General features: G+C 37.1%; 1 protein-coding gene across 1 annotated transcript; it reads right to left on the bottom strand.

Moving 5' to 3' along the window:
- Window positions 1-3,882: 3,882 nt before the first annotated feature.
- On the bottom strand, window positions 3,883-5,863 carry LOC141279944 (E3 SUMO-protein ligase ZBED1-like). Its single transcript, XM_073811508.1, has 2 exons — window positions 5,002-5,863; window positions 3,883-4,412 (listed from the first exon to the last, which is right to left on the bottom strand). Exons 1-2 carry the CDS (start codon window positions 5,861-5,863, stop codon window positions 3,883-3,885), a joined length of 1,392 nt encoding a protein of 463 aa, XP_073667609.1.
- Window positions 5,864-15,153: the final 9,290 nt, after the last annotated feature.

Genomic DNA, 15,153 nt, shown 5'->3' with positions numbered 1-15,153 from the left:
TGTGTATTTATACTGCTGTGTCACACTAGTCGCCGGATGATTGTCATTACTACCCTGTCTGCTCCCCGTGTCATGTTCTGGATGTTCCTGTGTTTGCTTACCTGTTCATCGTGTTACTCCTCGTGTTTTTGTTTCCCATTTTATTATTAAATGTTATTTATTTTCTGAACTCTGCGTTTGCGTCCTCACTTCCCTTCCGTGTCGTGACAACTGTACGCTGCTTGCAGCTATATTTTGTATTGAAATTTTTCTTTTTTGTATTAAAATCTTTAAAAGTTGTTTTCTTTCATTTATGGAAGTAAAAATAGCAGGCTTTTAATTGCTGTAAATGTATGGATCAAAATTATCTATGTAATCTCAAAGAATAATTTACAAATATGCAAGAAAAGGTTTGTACTCTAAAAATACTTTATTTGTAACAAACAGGAGACAAAGAATTTACAAACGCATGGATTAAATTCTTCTGACTGAAATTTTTTTCAGGCCAAGTTATATTCCTTTAACTGTCACTTTATGTAGGCGAGCCCAGTAGCATTTTAAGGGGAGATGTTTTTTTTTACCATTAATTCCATATTGAAGTCTCCTGTGGCATATATAGGTAGCTGTAGTTTGCAGGGCATTTTAGATTAGGGCAAAACACTATATACACTCACTCACTATATAAAAAGAAAACATGAATATCACTACCTTTAATTTATCTTTAATTAATTATTTATTAATTGTAAATCTTATTAATTTTAGCATTTGCTAATATTTTTTTTAAATCAAAGTTGAAACTGTTAACATTGTTGATTGTTTGTTCATCTTATATAATGCATTTACTAATGTGAACAAATACAACTTTTTCATATCATATTATTCAGAACACATAAACGAATAATCCAGGGACTGTCTTTTCACACAACAGATTACAGTCACAGCTCTAATACAGTAACGTTATGTAAGGGATAATGTAGAGGCAGCCGGTAGTTATTGGGAAATAAGCCCCGACAGTGTGATCAGGACCCGACGCGAAGCGGAGGGTCTTGTATCACACTGAAGGGGCTTATTTCCCAATAACTACCGGCTGCCTCTACATTATCCCGCTTATTACACGGCTACTTGCCACATAAGAAAAAAAAACTGGACATGAATATGAATTTGAAACATTTTATTGGCATATTTGTTTTAAATTAACATTTTTATCCTTCCGCGAAACTTTGCACAGATGCATAAAATGATCGTAATACCTTATTAAGATCCTCTGCTTCATACTTGTCTGTCTCCATTTTTTCTCTTTTAGCCAGTCTTTGAGAAGTTTTAATGCCCATTCTGTATTTTTTGTGTGTTGGCTTCGTAGCTGTCATGGTCTATTTTGTCAAGTTCAGTCTCAGTAAGCTGTCTGTGTCTTGTCGTGGTTGTCGAGTGTTTGTCACAAGATGGCGCCAAACAGACAGTAATCTTTATTGATCTTTATTGGCGCTGAGAGATTTTACTCGTGCAAGTAGTCCGGCTATGCGTTATTATTTTGGAGCGGTTATTATTTGAAAAGAACGAACCTGCAAATGTCTCAACTGACCAATCAGAATCAAGCATTCCAGAGAGCCGTGTAATAAGTATGTATATAAACCCTTAACGAGTAACTCGAGTCAAACTCGTGTACAATTAGCACAGGAATTCTGCAAACCATAGTGACAATTGTAAATTGAATGACTGTACCTTTATCAACAATTTTTTTATGTTACAATAGAGACAGCGCATTGTGCACAACGTGCGTATATTACACAATAACAAAACTCAAGCTCACTGAAGATAAACAGTCAGTGATGAAATAAGGATAATAAACAATAATGCATATAATTCAGTAATGTTAAAGGTATAAAAGTGATTTAGTCAAAAGTAGTGAGAGATTAATTGTTTGATTAACATAGTGACAGATAGAAGCGAAATTAGGTAACATCCCTTTTGAGACCAAAGTCTAGATCCATGTGTGTGATGGCAAACACGCATTGTCGCCCATTTTGTATTTAAATAACCAAAACAGTATTGCGCCATTGACTTTAGACCAGGTTTAAGTTGGTCAATGGCATAGTCATTTAGTTGCCTCAAAATAGCAATGCGCCAACAATGTGCCTTTCCACACCTCATTTTTAGACCAGCACATCCATGAATGCACGAATGGGCGCAAATGCATTTGGAAAATAATGCACGCCCGAGTTGTGCCACATTACCACCTTGTGTGTGCATTATATGTGAATAATTAAACGACATTATCATAATTGCTCCTGCTTTGACGTACAGCCTGTAAATTAATCATGTCACCATTGCATTGTGAGTGAATCTTTCAAACATGGTAATCTAGAAGCTTATTAAGCAGCAAACAGATGACTGATCTTACACATTTTCTTCTCAATAGGTTTTTGTGCCTCTGTTTTTCACAGTTCTCATGTCAGTCTTTCACTTAGCTCTGGGACTATTCATATAATCAAGCAAGGTCACACTGTGAAATCCCTATACACAGTGGCTCACAACTGTACCCATTTATTTTTGTACCAGTAATCTCTCTTGCCTTTCCACAAGTGCGCTTAACACACCTTTGGTTGAGAAATCAGTGTTCCGTCATATCTCCTGAATGTATTAAACACACAGTCCAGGCATCATTTGAGCAGGTCTGTCACAGAGCAGCCCAGTCTCACGAAATTTCGTTATATAGTCACGTATTTTTTTGATTCTTTTTTCGTGATCGTATAACGAATTCCTGTTTTCGTGTGATTATCACGTATTGGTTACTCAACTGTTTTGTCCTATTTTCTTACCATTGTCGCTTCGGTTTAGGGTTAGATTTACATAAAATGACATCCCTAACCAAACCCAACTCTAACCCTAACGCCAGGCGACATATAAAAAAATTAATCAGAAAAAATAGTATAAACCAATATATAAAGTGACATTCTAATGCATGCACCAAATCTAACCCTAAACCGAAGCGACAATGGTTTAAAAATAGGAAAAAGCAGTTGAGTAACCAATACGTGATAATAGTGCTGGGCGGTTTGACCAAAAATGAACATCAAGGTTTTTTTCAAAATTATGCCGGTTTTCGTTTTTTTACGGGTTTTTTTTCATGCATAGTCAGGTGTTAAATGCATTTTCTGCTGGTTGAGAAAGGAATTACTGCAGTAAATTGAGGATGGTCTATTTTACTGTCATTAGTGAATATTGTAAAATAATTCCACAATAGTAGTAGTAATACAGGCTTGCATGGCCCCAGAAAATTATGCTGTTGTTTACAAATAAGAGCCAGTCATGATTCTAATGAACTGAGGATCAGAATGCAAAGACAATTCCTGTCAAAATACAGAACATTTATTTTGATATTTTATTTTGAACAACAAAATAAGAACAAGTCCACTTAAATTAACTTAAAATACTTTTTCTTCAAGTACAAGCCCAGTAACATTACGTTTATTCAAGTAAATATTAACTTGTCTTGCATTGCTTTTGAGGTCTACAAAAATAAAATTATGCAACTTGCATTAGTTATTCCTTCAAAAGTATTGCTTTAAAACCAGAACATATAGAATAAATATAAAGTGCAACTGCAACTTGGCTCACAGGATTATTATCCTGTATAAATGTAAACAATAATCACACATTTCAACATTTACAAATTTTTTGCCAGGAAAACGAGACGGTCCACAGCATCTGGTTTGAGTGCGGCCCAGTGGCAAGTGACAATGTTGCCACCAGTGCTGAAAACTCTCTCAGATGGAGCACTGGTGGCAGGGATGCATAAATACTGCTGAGCTAGCTTGGCAATGCGAGGGAAATTTGTCTGATGGCATCTCCACCAGTCTAAAGGATCTGTATCACTGTCAACCTCTGTGGTCTGTAAATAGACTGTCAGCTCCATTCTGATGCTTTGGTCGTCTGGCACTGCGAGTGTGCTGTTGCTGGTGGTGCTCTGCCTTTTGAAAAAGCTGGCCAAAGTCTTTTTTCCTCAGGAGGAGGAACAGGCTCTGCTTCTGCTGCACCAGCAGCCCCTGAGAGTGTGTCCTGTTGAGCCTTTATTAGTAGCACTATCTCTTCAACTGCTCTGGATAGAACCCGCTCCACCTTTTCTTTATCCATATACTTGGTTCTAAACCGTGGGTCAAGAAGTGATGCAATGTCAAGCAGGTCATCTGTGACCTGATCGGAATATTTCTCATTCAAGTAAGCTAGAATGTTTCTCTTCACATCCTTCGTCAGCTGAGTATCACTCTCTTCCTCAGCAAGAATGGATGTGTTGAAGAGACTGAGCACTGGCTTGAGGTAGGAGACACTGACATATTGCTCTCCTGACAAGGCATCAGTGAAGTCCTGGAGTGGGCTCAACACCTTGTTGACAGCTTCTAGGACATCTACATCTTGCCCTCTCTTGCTCAAGTACTCTTTTAATCATCATTTGATGCGATCCCCACCTTGTAGGCATCTCAGTTGTGAGCACATGCTTTGGAAGACCCAGATCGTTCTGAACAATAGCCAGGTCCCTCCTTTTCTTCCAAGAGTATGAGAAGGCTGACACAATTCTTTTGCAGACACCTACTGCACGTTGTATGCGGTCATCTTTCATAGCTGTCTCTGAAAAAATTGCAAATAATTATATATTAGTTCACTTTTCCTAATGTTAATTAAAACATTGATTTTACTTTAGCCCCAAACCAAATGAATGATTACAATACTCATAATAATGATGATGATGATGATGATATAATAATAATAATAATAATAATAATAATGATGATGATATTATTATTATCATCATCATTTTTATGAGTATTGTTATCAAATCATTATCATCATTTTATTTTCATAATTATTATTGTTATTATTATTATTATTATTATTATCATCATAATCATTATTATTAATAAATGCAATTTAATAAATAAATTATAAAAATAATTATAATAATGAACAGAAAATGTCTTATATCATTTTACAGCTATCAAGTATAGTTCACTTATAACTATTGCTTACCTATGGCTAGATGAAGCCTGTGACCAAAGCACTGGAGTCTTGTCCAATTGTTCAGTTCAATAGCCTTCTTGATGTTGGCTCCACTGTCTGTAGTGATGGCCACTAGCTTCTGCTCTGAAAGTCCCCAGGAATCAAATGCCTCTTTCAGGCCTGCTGCGAGAAACTCTCCAGTATGGTCATTAGGAAAGTAGCTTGTCTGCAAACAATGACTTTGCAACACCCATTCTTCACTTATAAAGTGAACCGTAAGGCTCAGATAAGGCTCCATAGTGCGACTGGACCACAAATCAGTCGTTGCTGCGAAGTGGTGGACGGTTGCCAGGTCTGTTTCGAGCTTAGCTCTGTGCTTTTGGTACAAGTTGGGGATAGCAACTTGGCTAAAGTACTTTCTGCTCGGCATTTCATACCTGGGATCCAGCGTCTTTATCATCTGCTTAAAACCGTCTTTTTCGACTGTAATAAGCGGGACCATGTCTTTGGCAATGTGGTTAGTGATCGAGTTTGTAATCTCAATCCACCGTTTGCTTTTTCTGTCGTAGAAAGTCCCTCTAGCGAACGCGTCTTTAAGTGACATTTGGCTAGACTTTTCTTTTGGTTTCCCCGTGTTACCTGCTGATGTGGAGGGTGCTGAGTCCGCTGACTTTAACTTCATACATTCTTGATATTCCAAGACGTGCTTGCGGCTAAGGTGCTGGAGCAAATTGCTCGTGTTGCCGCCTTTGGCTTGAATTTTAGCCCGACAGCACTTGCATAAAATGGTTGTTTGGTCGACGTCGGATTTTTGGAAACCAAAAAACCTCCAAACAACAGACCCGGCTCCTTTTTTTGGCACAAGTTCTTCTGTTTCATGTTCAGCATCCATCTTCACTGTAACATAACACCCGAGCACTGCTCGTCCACTCGTCGCTGCTAAGGAAGTGCAACATTGTAAAGGGTCCGTCTGAAACCGTGTCGCGCGGCGGAGCGTAAAGTTAGTTCCGAACGTCGTGTAATTAAATACACTGGTATAGGGGTTTATTACAAATTTAAATCGTAACGAAAAACAAAACCGGTTTTCGATTTGAACCGGTTTACCGCCCAGCACTGCGTGATAATCACATGAAAACAGGAATTCGTTATACGATCACGAAAAAACACGAAATTTCGTGATAATAGCACGAAAAAAGAATAAAAAAAATACGAGACTATATCACGAAACTTTGTGAGACTGGGTAGCACAGAGAGTATAGTCTATTACAGTGGTTTTCAATCTTGTCTCAGGGGACCCACAGCTCTACATACTTTATATGTCTCCGTTAACTGACACACCCAGTTCTTCTCATGGATCTCTCCCTTAATGAGCTGATGACCTGAATTAGGTGTGTTAGATAAGGGACACATGCAAAATATGTAGAGCAGTGGGTTCCCTGGTAACATGATTGGTCTAATAGGTCAGAACCAGCAGGTATACCAGAACCTACCTCCAAATATGGGAGATAATTGGGAGGCACAAACGTTTTCTGAATGTTTCCATGGCAACAGAAAGGTTAGGGTTCAGACTGCAGTCGCTTTGGGATCCTGGAGGCTATTTTCATTCTCCATGAAAACCATTAAACACAATGTGTGTGAGGCCACAAAGCTTCTACACACAGTGTTCAGGCTGCTGTGGACTCACTGTCTGTTTCTCCATAAACAGGGATGCACTGTATTTAAAAGAGGTTCCAACAATGTTGGAAGAACAGGATGCCCAGTCTATTTTATGACAAAGAATAAACACATTACTGCTCTTCAGTTTTAAATTACAGTGTGAAAGAGTTCAATCACTGAAGGGCAGCAATGTTCCTGCCCTATAACTAAATTAAAGTCTGTATAAAGTGATTTAAAACATGTATCCTGAGTTTGTCACACCACAGAAAAATGTGTTAATAACCTCCCAGCCTCAGGTGAATGATAAAAAACATCAAGTAAATAAAATTAGTTATCAAAAAAAAATGACTAAATGCTTAAGTGACCTATTCAGTCTAAACTGAGACAAAGAGACGCGTGTAACTTCATAGACACGGAAGCAGTGATAGACACGCATTGCTGATCGCAAAAGAAACAACAAAGCTGAGGCAAATATCTAAATAATCCTTTCAATATTTGAATAATATGATGTATAATATGTTGCAGACCTATTATTTAACTATACTAGGTCATTTTTAGAATGTGATTGTTGATATTGTCTAGAGGTGGAAAGTAACGAATTACATTTACTCACTTTACTGTAATTGAGTAGTTTTTTGTGTACTTTTACTTTTTTGAGTAGTTTTTAAAATCTGTACTTTTACTTTTACTTAAGTATGTTTTGTTTAACTCTTTCACCACCAGCATTTTTCATGATTTTCACAAAAGTTTAATGCCTTCCAGAAAATGCTGCTTTTTAAATATATAAACATACAATATATGAAATGAAAGAACAGACCCTCTGCTTTCAAACAAAAAAACCTGTTTCATCCTACCTTCATGTTTTCTCTTTTTATCACCTCTCAAATATGTGTAGGTTTCATCAAAAACACCAAATTTTGAGCAAAAAGCTGAGATAATTCCATTTTTGTGAAGGACTTTTGATAGAGATCAGATGCAGAGCAATCTTTAAAACATACACTGACATACAGCTGTCTGCCCTAGGGCAATACTTCAGTTTTTTATAAGATGCGGTATTGCAGATTGACGAGATATCTCGTCAATGGCGGGGAAAGAGTTAAAAGTATTGTACTTCGCTACATTTTAAATCATATCCGTTACTGAGTAAAAAAATATTTAAAAAAAGCAATGTGAAAAGATGCGCAACGGATGATTGATGGGCGGGGACGCGCAAACGAACCATGGAGACGGACAAGACAGGCGCGCGCTAATGCAGACCCGCCTCAGTTCAAATCTTATGAAAGAAACTCATGGTCATATTTAAGGGACCACTTTCCACTGACGCGAAGCGAGTGTTTCATTCCTATGAAAGATAGGATTCATGCTCTTGAGTACGAAAATGCCGAGCTTGTTTTTACCGCTCATTTGCACAACGCGTTTTTAATACCATAATTTATAGTTTTTGATCTTGCCAAAAACGCATCTATGAGGTATTGTCAGTTTTGTTTCCTACCCTGTCAGTTTAAGATTCGAAGCAGATTCGACAGGTACGCCACCTTTCGAAATGCTTGTGAAATGCACCGCTTGGTGTTTCGAATCACTTCATCACGTGACATGGGTGTTTTGAATCACATTTCGGAGCAGTGTTTTGAAACATTTACGCTTTGGGATCTCGACACAGTGTCGAAACGTAAGTTTCGCGGGAGCCATCCCTAGTATTTTGACTCTTTGTTGTATTGTGTGTTACTATCTGGCTGGTTGTAGCCCTTTAGTGGAACTACTTTAACCCTCTGGGGTCTAAGGGGTTTTTAGGGCCCTTGGGAAGTTTTGACATGCACTGACATTTGTGCTTTTTTCAGTTGTCTAAAAACATATTAATGGCAAAAGTCTCATAACACTGTGTTCATCACAAACTGGGCTACAATATCATATAATCAACATGTATGTACATGTTTGTATTTTTGAGAGAAAAATGTTTATGCGTGGTTTTTGAAAAAGCAAAATTTTTAAGTCACTGATATAACTCCACAAAACTCATTCTAAACATGTTTTCCCAAGACTTTCCAAACTGGATCTAGTAGTCTAGAGTTTTTTCTTCAAAATGATGTGAAAATCATATGGCCTACTCAATCACATAAAGCAAGATATTGATTTACAATTTCTAAGACACTTTTGCTTGGGATAGGCTGTATGCATGGAGGCGGGAAAGCTCCTGAATAATCAGTGATTGACAGCTGAGAGACAAAAGAGTTGAATAATGACCCACTAATGAGCCTTGTGTGGATGTTCAACAGGAATAACTTTCTCTGTAGTAAAACCATGATAAGGTTTACTTTTCAATATAATGTAAATACACACACACACACATTATATATATTTATATATATTTCTATTGAAATATTTTCTATTAATTTCACAAGTATAAGTTACCTTTTAAAAACCATAGTAGCTTAATCATGGTAAAGATACTGTTTGGCCATCTTAACATGAACACACTTCAACCCAGGGTTAGTGTTTGGTTGGCCAGCGAGAGGTTTACTTTTGTGCAGTAAAAAGCTCAAAAGAACAACTGCCTATCGTTGTCTGGACTCTTATTTGTGTATTTGTAATCATTATAGTAGAAACACAACAAGGGACACGCGTAGTAAACGTATCAATGTTTGTTTACAACCGCCGCCATTACCTCACGTGTTGATCATGAAAGCAGTGAATGTGTGCACACGCGAGTGATCCTGTGTTTAATAAACTTGCTGTGCGGAGATATGCGCTTAGACGCAACTAAATAAGGATTGTACTGTTTGGAATCGCGCATTATATAAGAATACCAAAAAGCGCGTCGAGTTTCCTGACTCGCGTGTTTGTGTATGTGTGTTCCAATCGCGTGAACTGTTTGACGGAAGAACAAAGAAAACACTCGCGTCTGGAGATACTGACACACATACGCAAGGAAATAAGGATTTATGTCATGTTTGGTGCAATCGGATGGAACAACAAGGAATGGAGAGACTGGATTGTGGATTGCATATCCATTGACTGCAGGAGGCACGAGTCATGCATATGGATGTTTCTCCTCATTCACTTCAATGGCGCGGGGGTGTGGCGATCCGATCTCATTACAGATAATGAGGTAACTGGCGAAATACGGTACTTCTCCTCCTTCTAATACAGTTTACACCGAATGACAATATCTGTTTTCAATTTCACTTATATCATTTAAAAGGAGACATTCCAAGCATTATGTAGACATTTATCTTTTGTTTCTACACCAAGTATTCGTTAAGTTACAGTTTATTTTTCTGACACGTTTCTGAAAGGACTTCACTGAGGGAGAGAGAACAGAACGTGCATCATGTTTATTTTCTTAATTTTGCGAAAAGCACAACATTCTGTTTTTATTGGGAGTGGACAGAAAAAAACTAGACACTTTAACATTTGAAATGATGTATAAATCATATCTGTATGTCAAAAATCAGCAGAGTAATTTAAGTCTCTTTGCGGAGTGATTGAAAAATAAAGAGTTTGCGGCGCCCGCGCCACCGTCGACCCCAGAGTGTTAATTTTACATCTTGAACTCTCGAATCTTTAGGGAGGTGGGTGCCTGCTTATTCCTTTTTGTTATATGTTTTCTCTTGTTTTTCTTCTAGTCAGGGAGGTAGAGTATACTTTTGTTGTTTATTTCATTTTCTGTTGCTAGCTTAGCAGTTACACATCTAACTAGTCAGAGGGTCATTTTGTTTGTTATTTTGGGCTTTCCCCTCTTGAATTTTTTGTCTGCCTCCTTATCTTAATTTTTTAACTGAGAAAAGAGCTCCAAACAATAAAATACTTCTCAGTATACCTTTTTGTGTTTAGTGGCTCTTACCTGCCCATACATTATTACTTTTTCAACTTGCTGTTACCTTAAGATTCATCTCCTAGACTGCCACCTTAATTAAGAACGTAATTTTTGCAATATATAAAATATAAATTCTTACGCAAGTTTGAATCTCTCTCAGTCAGTCAGGGGAAGATTGACTGACTGAATGTCTACTCGCCACCAAACAGTCATTTACTTGTTACCTTTGAAAGGTTTTATGTTACCACATTTATTAATTAATTTATTATGTTGTGTGAGTACACCACAGTTATGTAAGTGGAAAATTAATTCATATTTATGTGTTTCTCTCTCAGTAAGGACTAACGTTAACTGACTGTCTGTCTGTTCTCAACCAAACATTCAAGACCTTTTAAAGGTAACGTTACCACATTTATTCATTCATTATTCATTAATTTATTATGTTGTGTGAGTACACCACAGCTCTGTTAAGTGGAAAATTATTTCAGATTTATGTTTTCTCACAGTTTAGTGCAAACGTTTCCTGTGCAAGTTTGAATCTCTCTCAGTCAGGGGGGAGATTGTAGGTATGATGACAAAATTTTCAAAACCCCCCAAACTCAAAATGTATCACATGACTAGACAGAGCAGACATTCTCATTTACAAAGATAGCTGGATTGTAAAAATCCGTTGAGGATTGAGAAAGTTATGATATTTTAAGTTTTAGAATTCAGAGGAAAAGTTATATATGGATGTCTATGGAATGTGTGGACCAAAAATGCTGTTATTCACATGTTTTTGCTTATAATTTTCTCATTTTATCAGATATTTGCATGAAATTTGAACAGAAAATAGAATTTTGTTAGTTATTTCAAATTAAATCATGAACATTTACTGTTTTAGTTGGAATGGGCATCAGACCTCACCAAAAACCATTAAAAATAACACAATAATAAGCGTTCTTTCATATTCATAAACATTTATTTCCACAATACAAGCAAAGTCAACTTTATACACCACTATTAATTATTAATTCATATTTATACACCCTGAAAATGTGAATATACATTCATATTTATTTTTTCATAACAATGAATGATCATTATGAGAAATATAGCTGCAAGCAGCAATTGCGGGGTCAAGCACCTTCAGCGCAATAAGCACCCAAAACACAGCAAAAACCACACGACGCAGCAAATGCGCAAAGCGCAGAAAGCGCGCAATACAGAGCCCGAACCCGAAGCAAAGCAAAGCAAATGCAGAGCAGAACCATGCAGTGCGGAGCAACAACAGTAAAGATGGCAAAAATATAACACGTGTGGAAAACCAGACAGGTTGAGAAGAACGTGTTAAATGGGAACACAAAAGGAAATCTCAATAAGTGAAAGTAAGAGCTGGGATTCGAACCCATGACCTCAGGTTCCCAAAGCAAGGCACTAACCGCATGCACCACTGAGTAAACGATTAAACCACTGAGTTGGTGTGTCCAAGCTATAGAATAGAGATTTAGAACTGTAAACATTGATATCCAGCAATTACTAAAAGTGCAGAGATGACAACAGAGAGCACAAATAACTGAAATACAATGTATAGTATGAAAATCACAAAACTTAAGTGAGAAAAAAGTTAAGACAAAAACCACTGCACATGGGATTCAAACCCATGAACTCAGGTTCCCAAAGCCCGGAACTTACCGCATGCGCCACTGAGTAAACGATTTAACCACTGAGTTGGTGTGTCCAAGCTATAGAATAGAGATTTAGAGCTGTAAACATTGATATCCAGCAATTACCAAAAGTGCAGAAATGACAACAGAGAGCACAAATAATTGAAATACAATGTATAGTATGAAAATCACAAAACTTAAGTGAGAAAAAAAGTTAAGACAAAAACCACTGCATATGGGATTCGAACCCATGAAATCAGGTTCCCAAAGCACAGAACTTACCGCATGCGCCACTGAGTAAACGATTAAACCACTGAGTTGGTGTGTCCAAGCTATAGAATAGAGATTTAGAGCTGTAAACATTGATATCCAGCAATTACCAAAAGTGCAGAAATGACAACAGAGAGCACAAATGACTGAAATACAATGTATAGTACAAAATATCACTGCACATGGGATTCGAACCCATGACCTCAGAATCTCATGGCCTGTGGTTAACTAGATGCGCAACTCAGTTAACACAGCTCAAAGGGCAGCAAAAAAACAGATTAGGTGCTGCAAGGATTGACATATGCCAATCATCACAGATGCAGAACTGACAGTGCAGAGCAGAACAGAACAGAAATACAATGTATCAGAGAATCGAAAAGCTCAAGTGAGATTGAAGACAAGAAGATCATTCTGTATAGTAATGCTATACAATGTAATATACAGTCACATTAATTTACTATGACAAATAGACAACGTCACAGGCACGGTCAACTTTGAAGTGGTATTTCTAAGAAAGAGAACAGAATATAAAAAATCTGTTTGGTCATTTCTGTGCGGATTGCTCCAAACATTATACGAGCAGTACCTGGCATAAAATAAACAAAATTTGTAAAAGGAGTAGCGAAAAATTCATCTACCATATGCTTTACAATAACACATGAACAGAATGTTGGAAAATGACAAACGAGGTATCGTTGCAATCGGCATAAACCAGTGAATACAATTTCACAAAGAAATTAATATCAGACAAAGTATTCAGAAGTTATAAGCAGTTCCATAAGAACTGTTATAGTTTATAACCCCTAGGTGGCGCTGTACTCTGACTTCCCAGGTACCTTCAGAACATCATGTCGAAGCTCCTTACTAATTTTTGCGCGGATATGTCCAATAGTTAAAAAAATATAACAAATTATGTGAAATTTTAAAATGGCGGACAGGCGGTTCGGTCAAACCCGGCATAATACACATCGACAGATGCGGCATGAGGTAAGCAATCCATAGACATCAAGATCATAATTTTCTGACAAACAGTTCAGAAGTTATGGGCAAAAATAGCCTATTTTATTATCTCATGACCCATAGGTGGCGCTGTCACCAAATTTGGCATGGACCCCAAGTTCATGGTCCACATGAAGTGTACCAAATTTCATTTCAATTGATCAAAGAATGACTGAGCTACAGCTTCAGAACCGTTTTTGCGTCAACCTCGTTAAGTTTGCGCATTTATTACTTTTGAACAAAGATAAATATCAAAATTCTGTTCAGTCATTTCTATGCGGCCAAAGATCATCTGTGCCAAATCTCATAAGAATTGAACAACATTTGAAGGAGGAGTAGCGAAAAAATGGAATACTGTACATTTCAAAATGGCCGCTACTGTAATGGGTGGAGTTTTACTGTAAGGTATTAAAAGCAACAAGCATGAGGAGAGCAATCACCTGTACTAAGTAGAATTTTCATAGATCAAGCGGATCAGAAGTTATAACCCTTTGAACATTGAATTTTTGCACTGCTGGTGGCGCTATAGAGTTAGTACTAGAGACCCCATTTTTGGTCACATTACTTTTTAAGACCACCACTACAACTGTGCCAAATTTCATCATTTTCCTATGTACGGTTCATAGTGCTGCCATAGACGCCTATGGCTAAGAAGAAGAAGCAGAATAATAATAATAATAAATATAGCTGCAAGCAGCGATTCGGGGCCAAGCAGCTTTAGCGAAATGAGCACCCAAAGGATAGCAAACAACATAGAAGGTATCAATGACCCAATGCGCATTGAGCACCCAAGGTGAATCAAGAACACAAGGCGCAGCAAGTACCCAAAGCGTAGCAATCACAGATTAGAACCACCGCAGTGCAGAGCAGCAACAGAAAACATGATGAAAATAGAACATATGTGAACTACAGACAGGTTGAGAAGATTAGGTGAGAAAGAACAAAACTTTAATAGAACAAATTAACACTTGCCTCAGGCAGGTTTTGAACCCAAGAACTCAGAAATTATTTCCATGTGACTTACTAGATGCGCCACTCAGTTGACACGGTTCATGAGACAGCAGACAGAGCTTACAGAGATGCAAGGCTTACTACTTGTCAAACACAGAAGATGCAGAATGACACTACAGATCAGAAATAAGACATACTGTGTATCAGAGAATCAATATTAAGTTGTTAGGAACATTCAGTATGATGATCAAAAGACAAAAACTTAGCATTTCATAAATTTGGCAAGTTCGATTAATATTAGCATGGCTTATAGCCAGCCTGATAGTTGAATAACCACTTTAGACATGCCATTTTAAAATGTTTACCATCTGGTTAGTATGTGAGTATAAATTACAGAAAAGCTATATCAGACATTTGAGAGCTAGTAAATGTTACAAACCTGTTATTTCAAAGCCAATAGCTTTCCAAATACTTTTAATTGTAGAATGTCCATTTAAGAATCAAGATTTTTAGTAAAAGTCAATTCCCATTTTATTACAAAATTATGAACTATGGTTGTGGGGTTACCATTACCACACACTTTAAGCAATATAGATTTCATTTAAAAAATGTAATTAAAATTTCAATTACATAAATGAAGTACACCTAAAATGAGACAAATGGAGAAAGTTGTGAAAGCTAGATCAATTGTGAATATAAGACAAGTTTAAACTGAGAACTCAAGTAGTGATAAACAATACAAGTTACACCAACATAAGCTTATATTTGATACAAAATGGGTTGTGCTCAGTGTTTTAAAGAAATAAAGGGAAATGATGATTTGATACTCTTTATTTAATACAGCAA

The sequence above is a fragment of the Paramisgurnus dabryanus genome, chromosome 13 (assembly GCF_030506205.2).
Source record: "Paramisgurnus dabryanus chromosome 13, PD_genome_1.1, whole genome shotgun sequence".
In the NCBI taxonomy this organism is placed as follows: domain Eukaryota; kingdom Metazoa; phylum Chordata; class Actinopteri; order Cypriniformes; family Cobitidae; genus Paramisgurnus; species Paramisgurnus dabryanus.
Note: the sequence above shows the minus strand (reverse complement) of the source record. Positions and strands in the feature narration are given on the sequence as shown.

Excerpts from the sequence above, each read along its gene's own strand:
- LOC141279944 (XM_073811508.1), bottom strand. The coding sequence starts at position 5,863 with ATGGATGCTGAACATGAAACAGAAGAACTTGTGCCAAAAAAAGGAGCC. Across the intron at positions 4,413-5,001 it reads CAGGCTTCATCTAGCCATAG|AGTACTTGAGCAAGAGAGGG; the intron begins GTAAGCAATAGT and ends GATGATTAAAAG.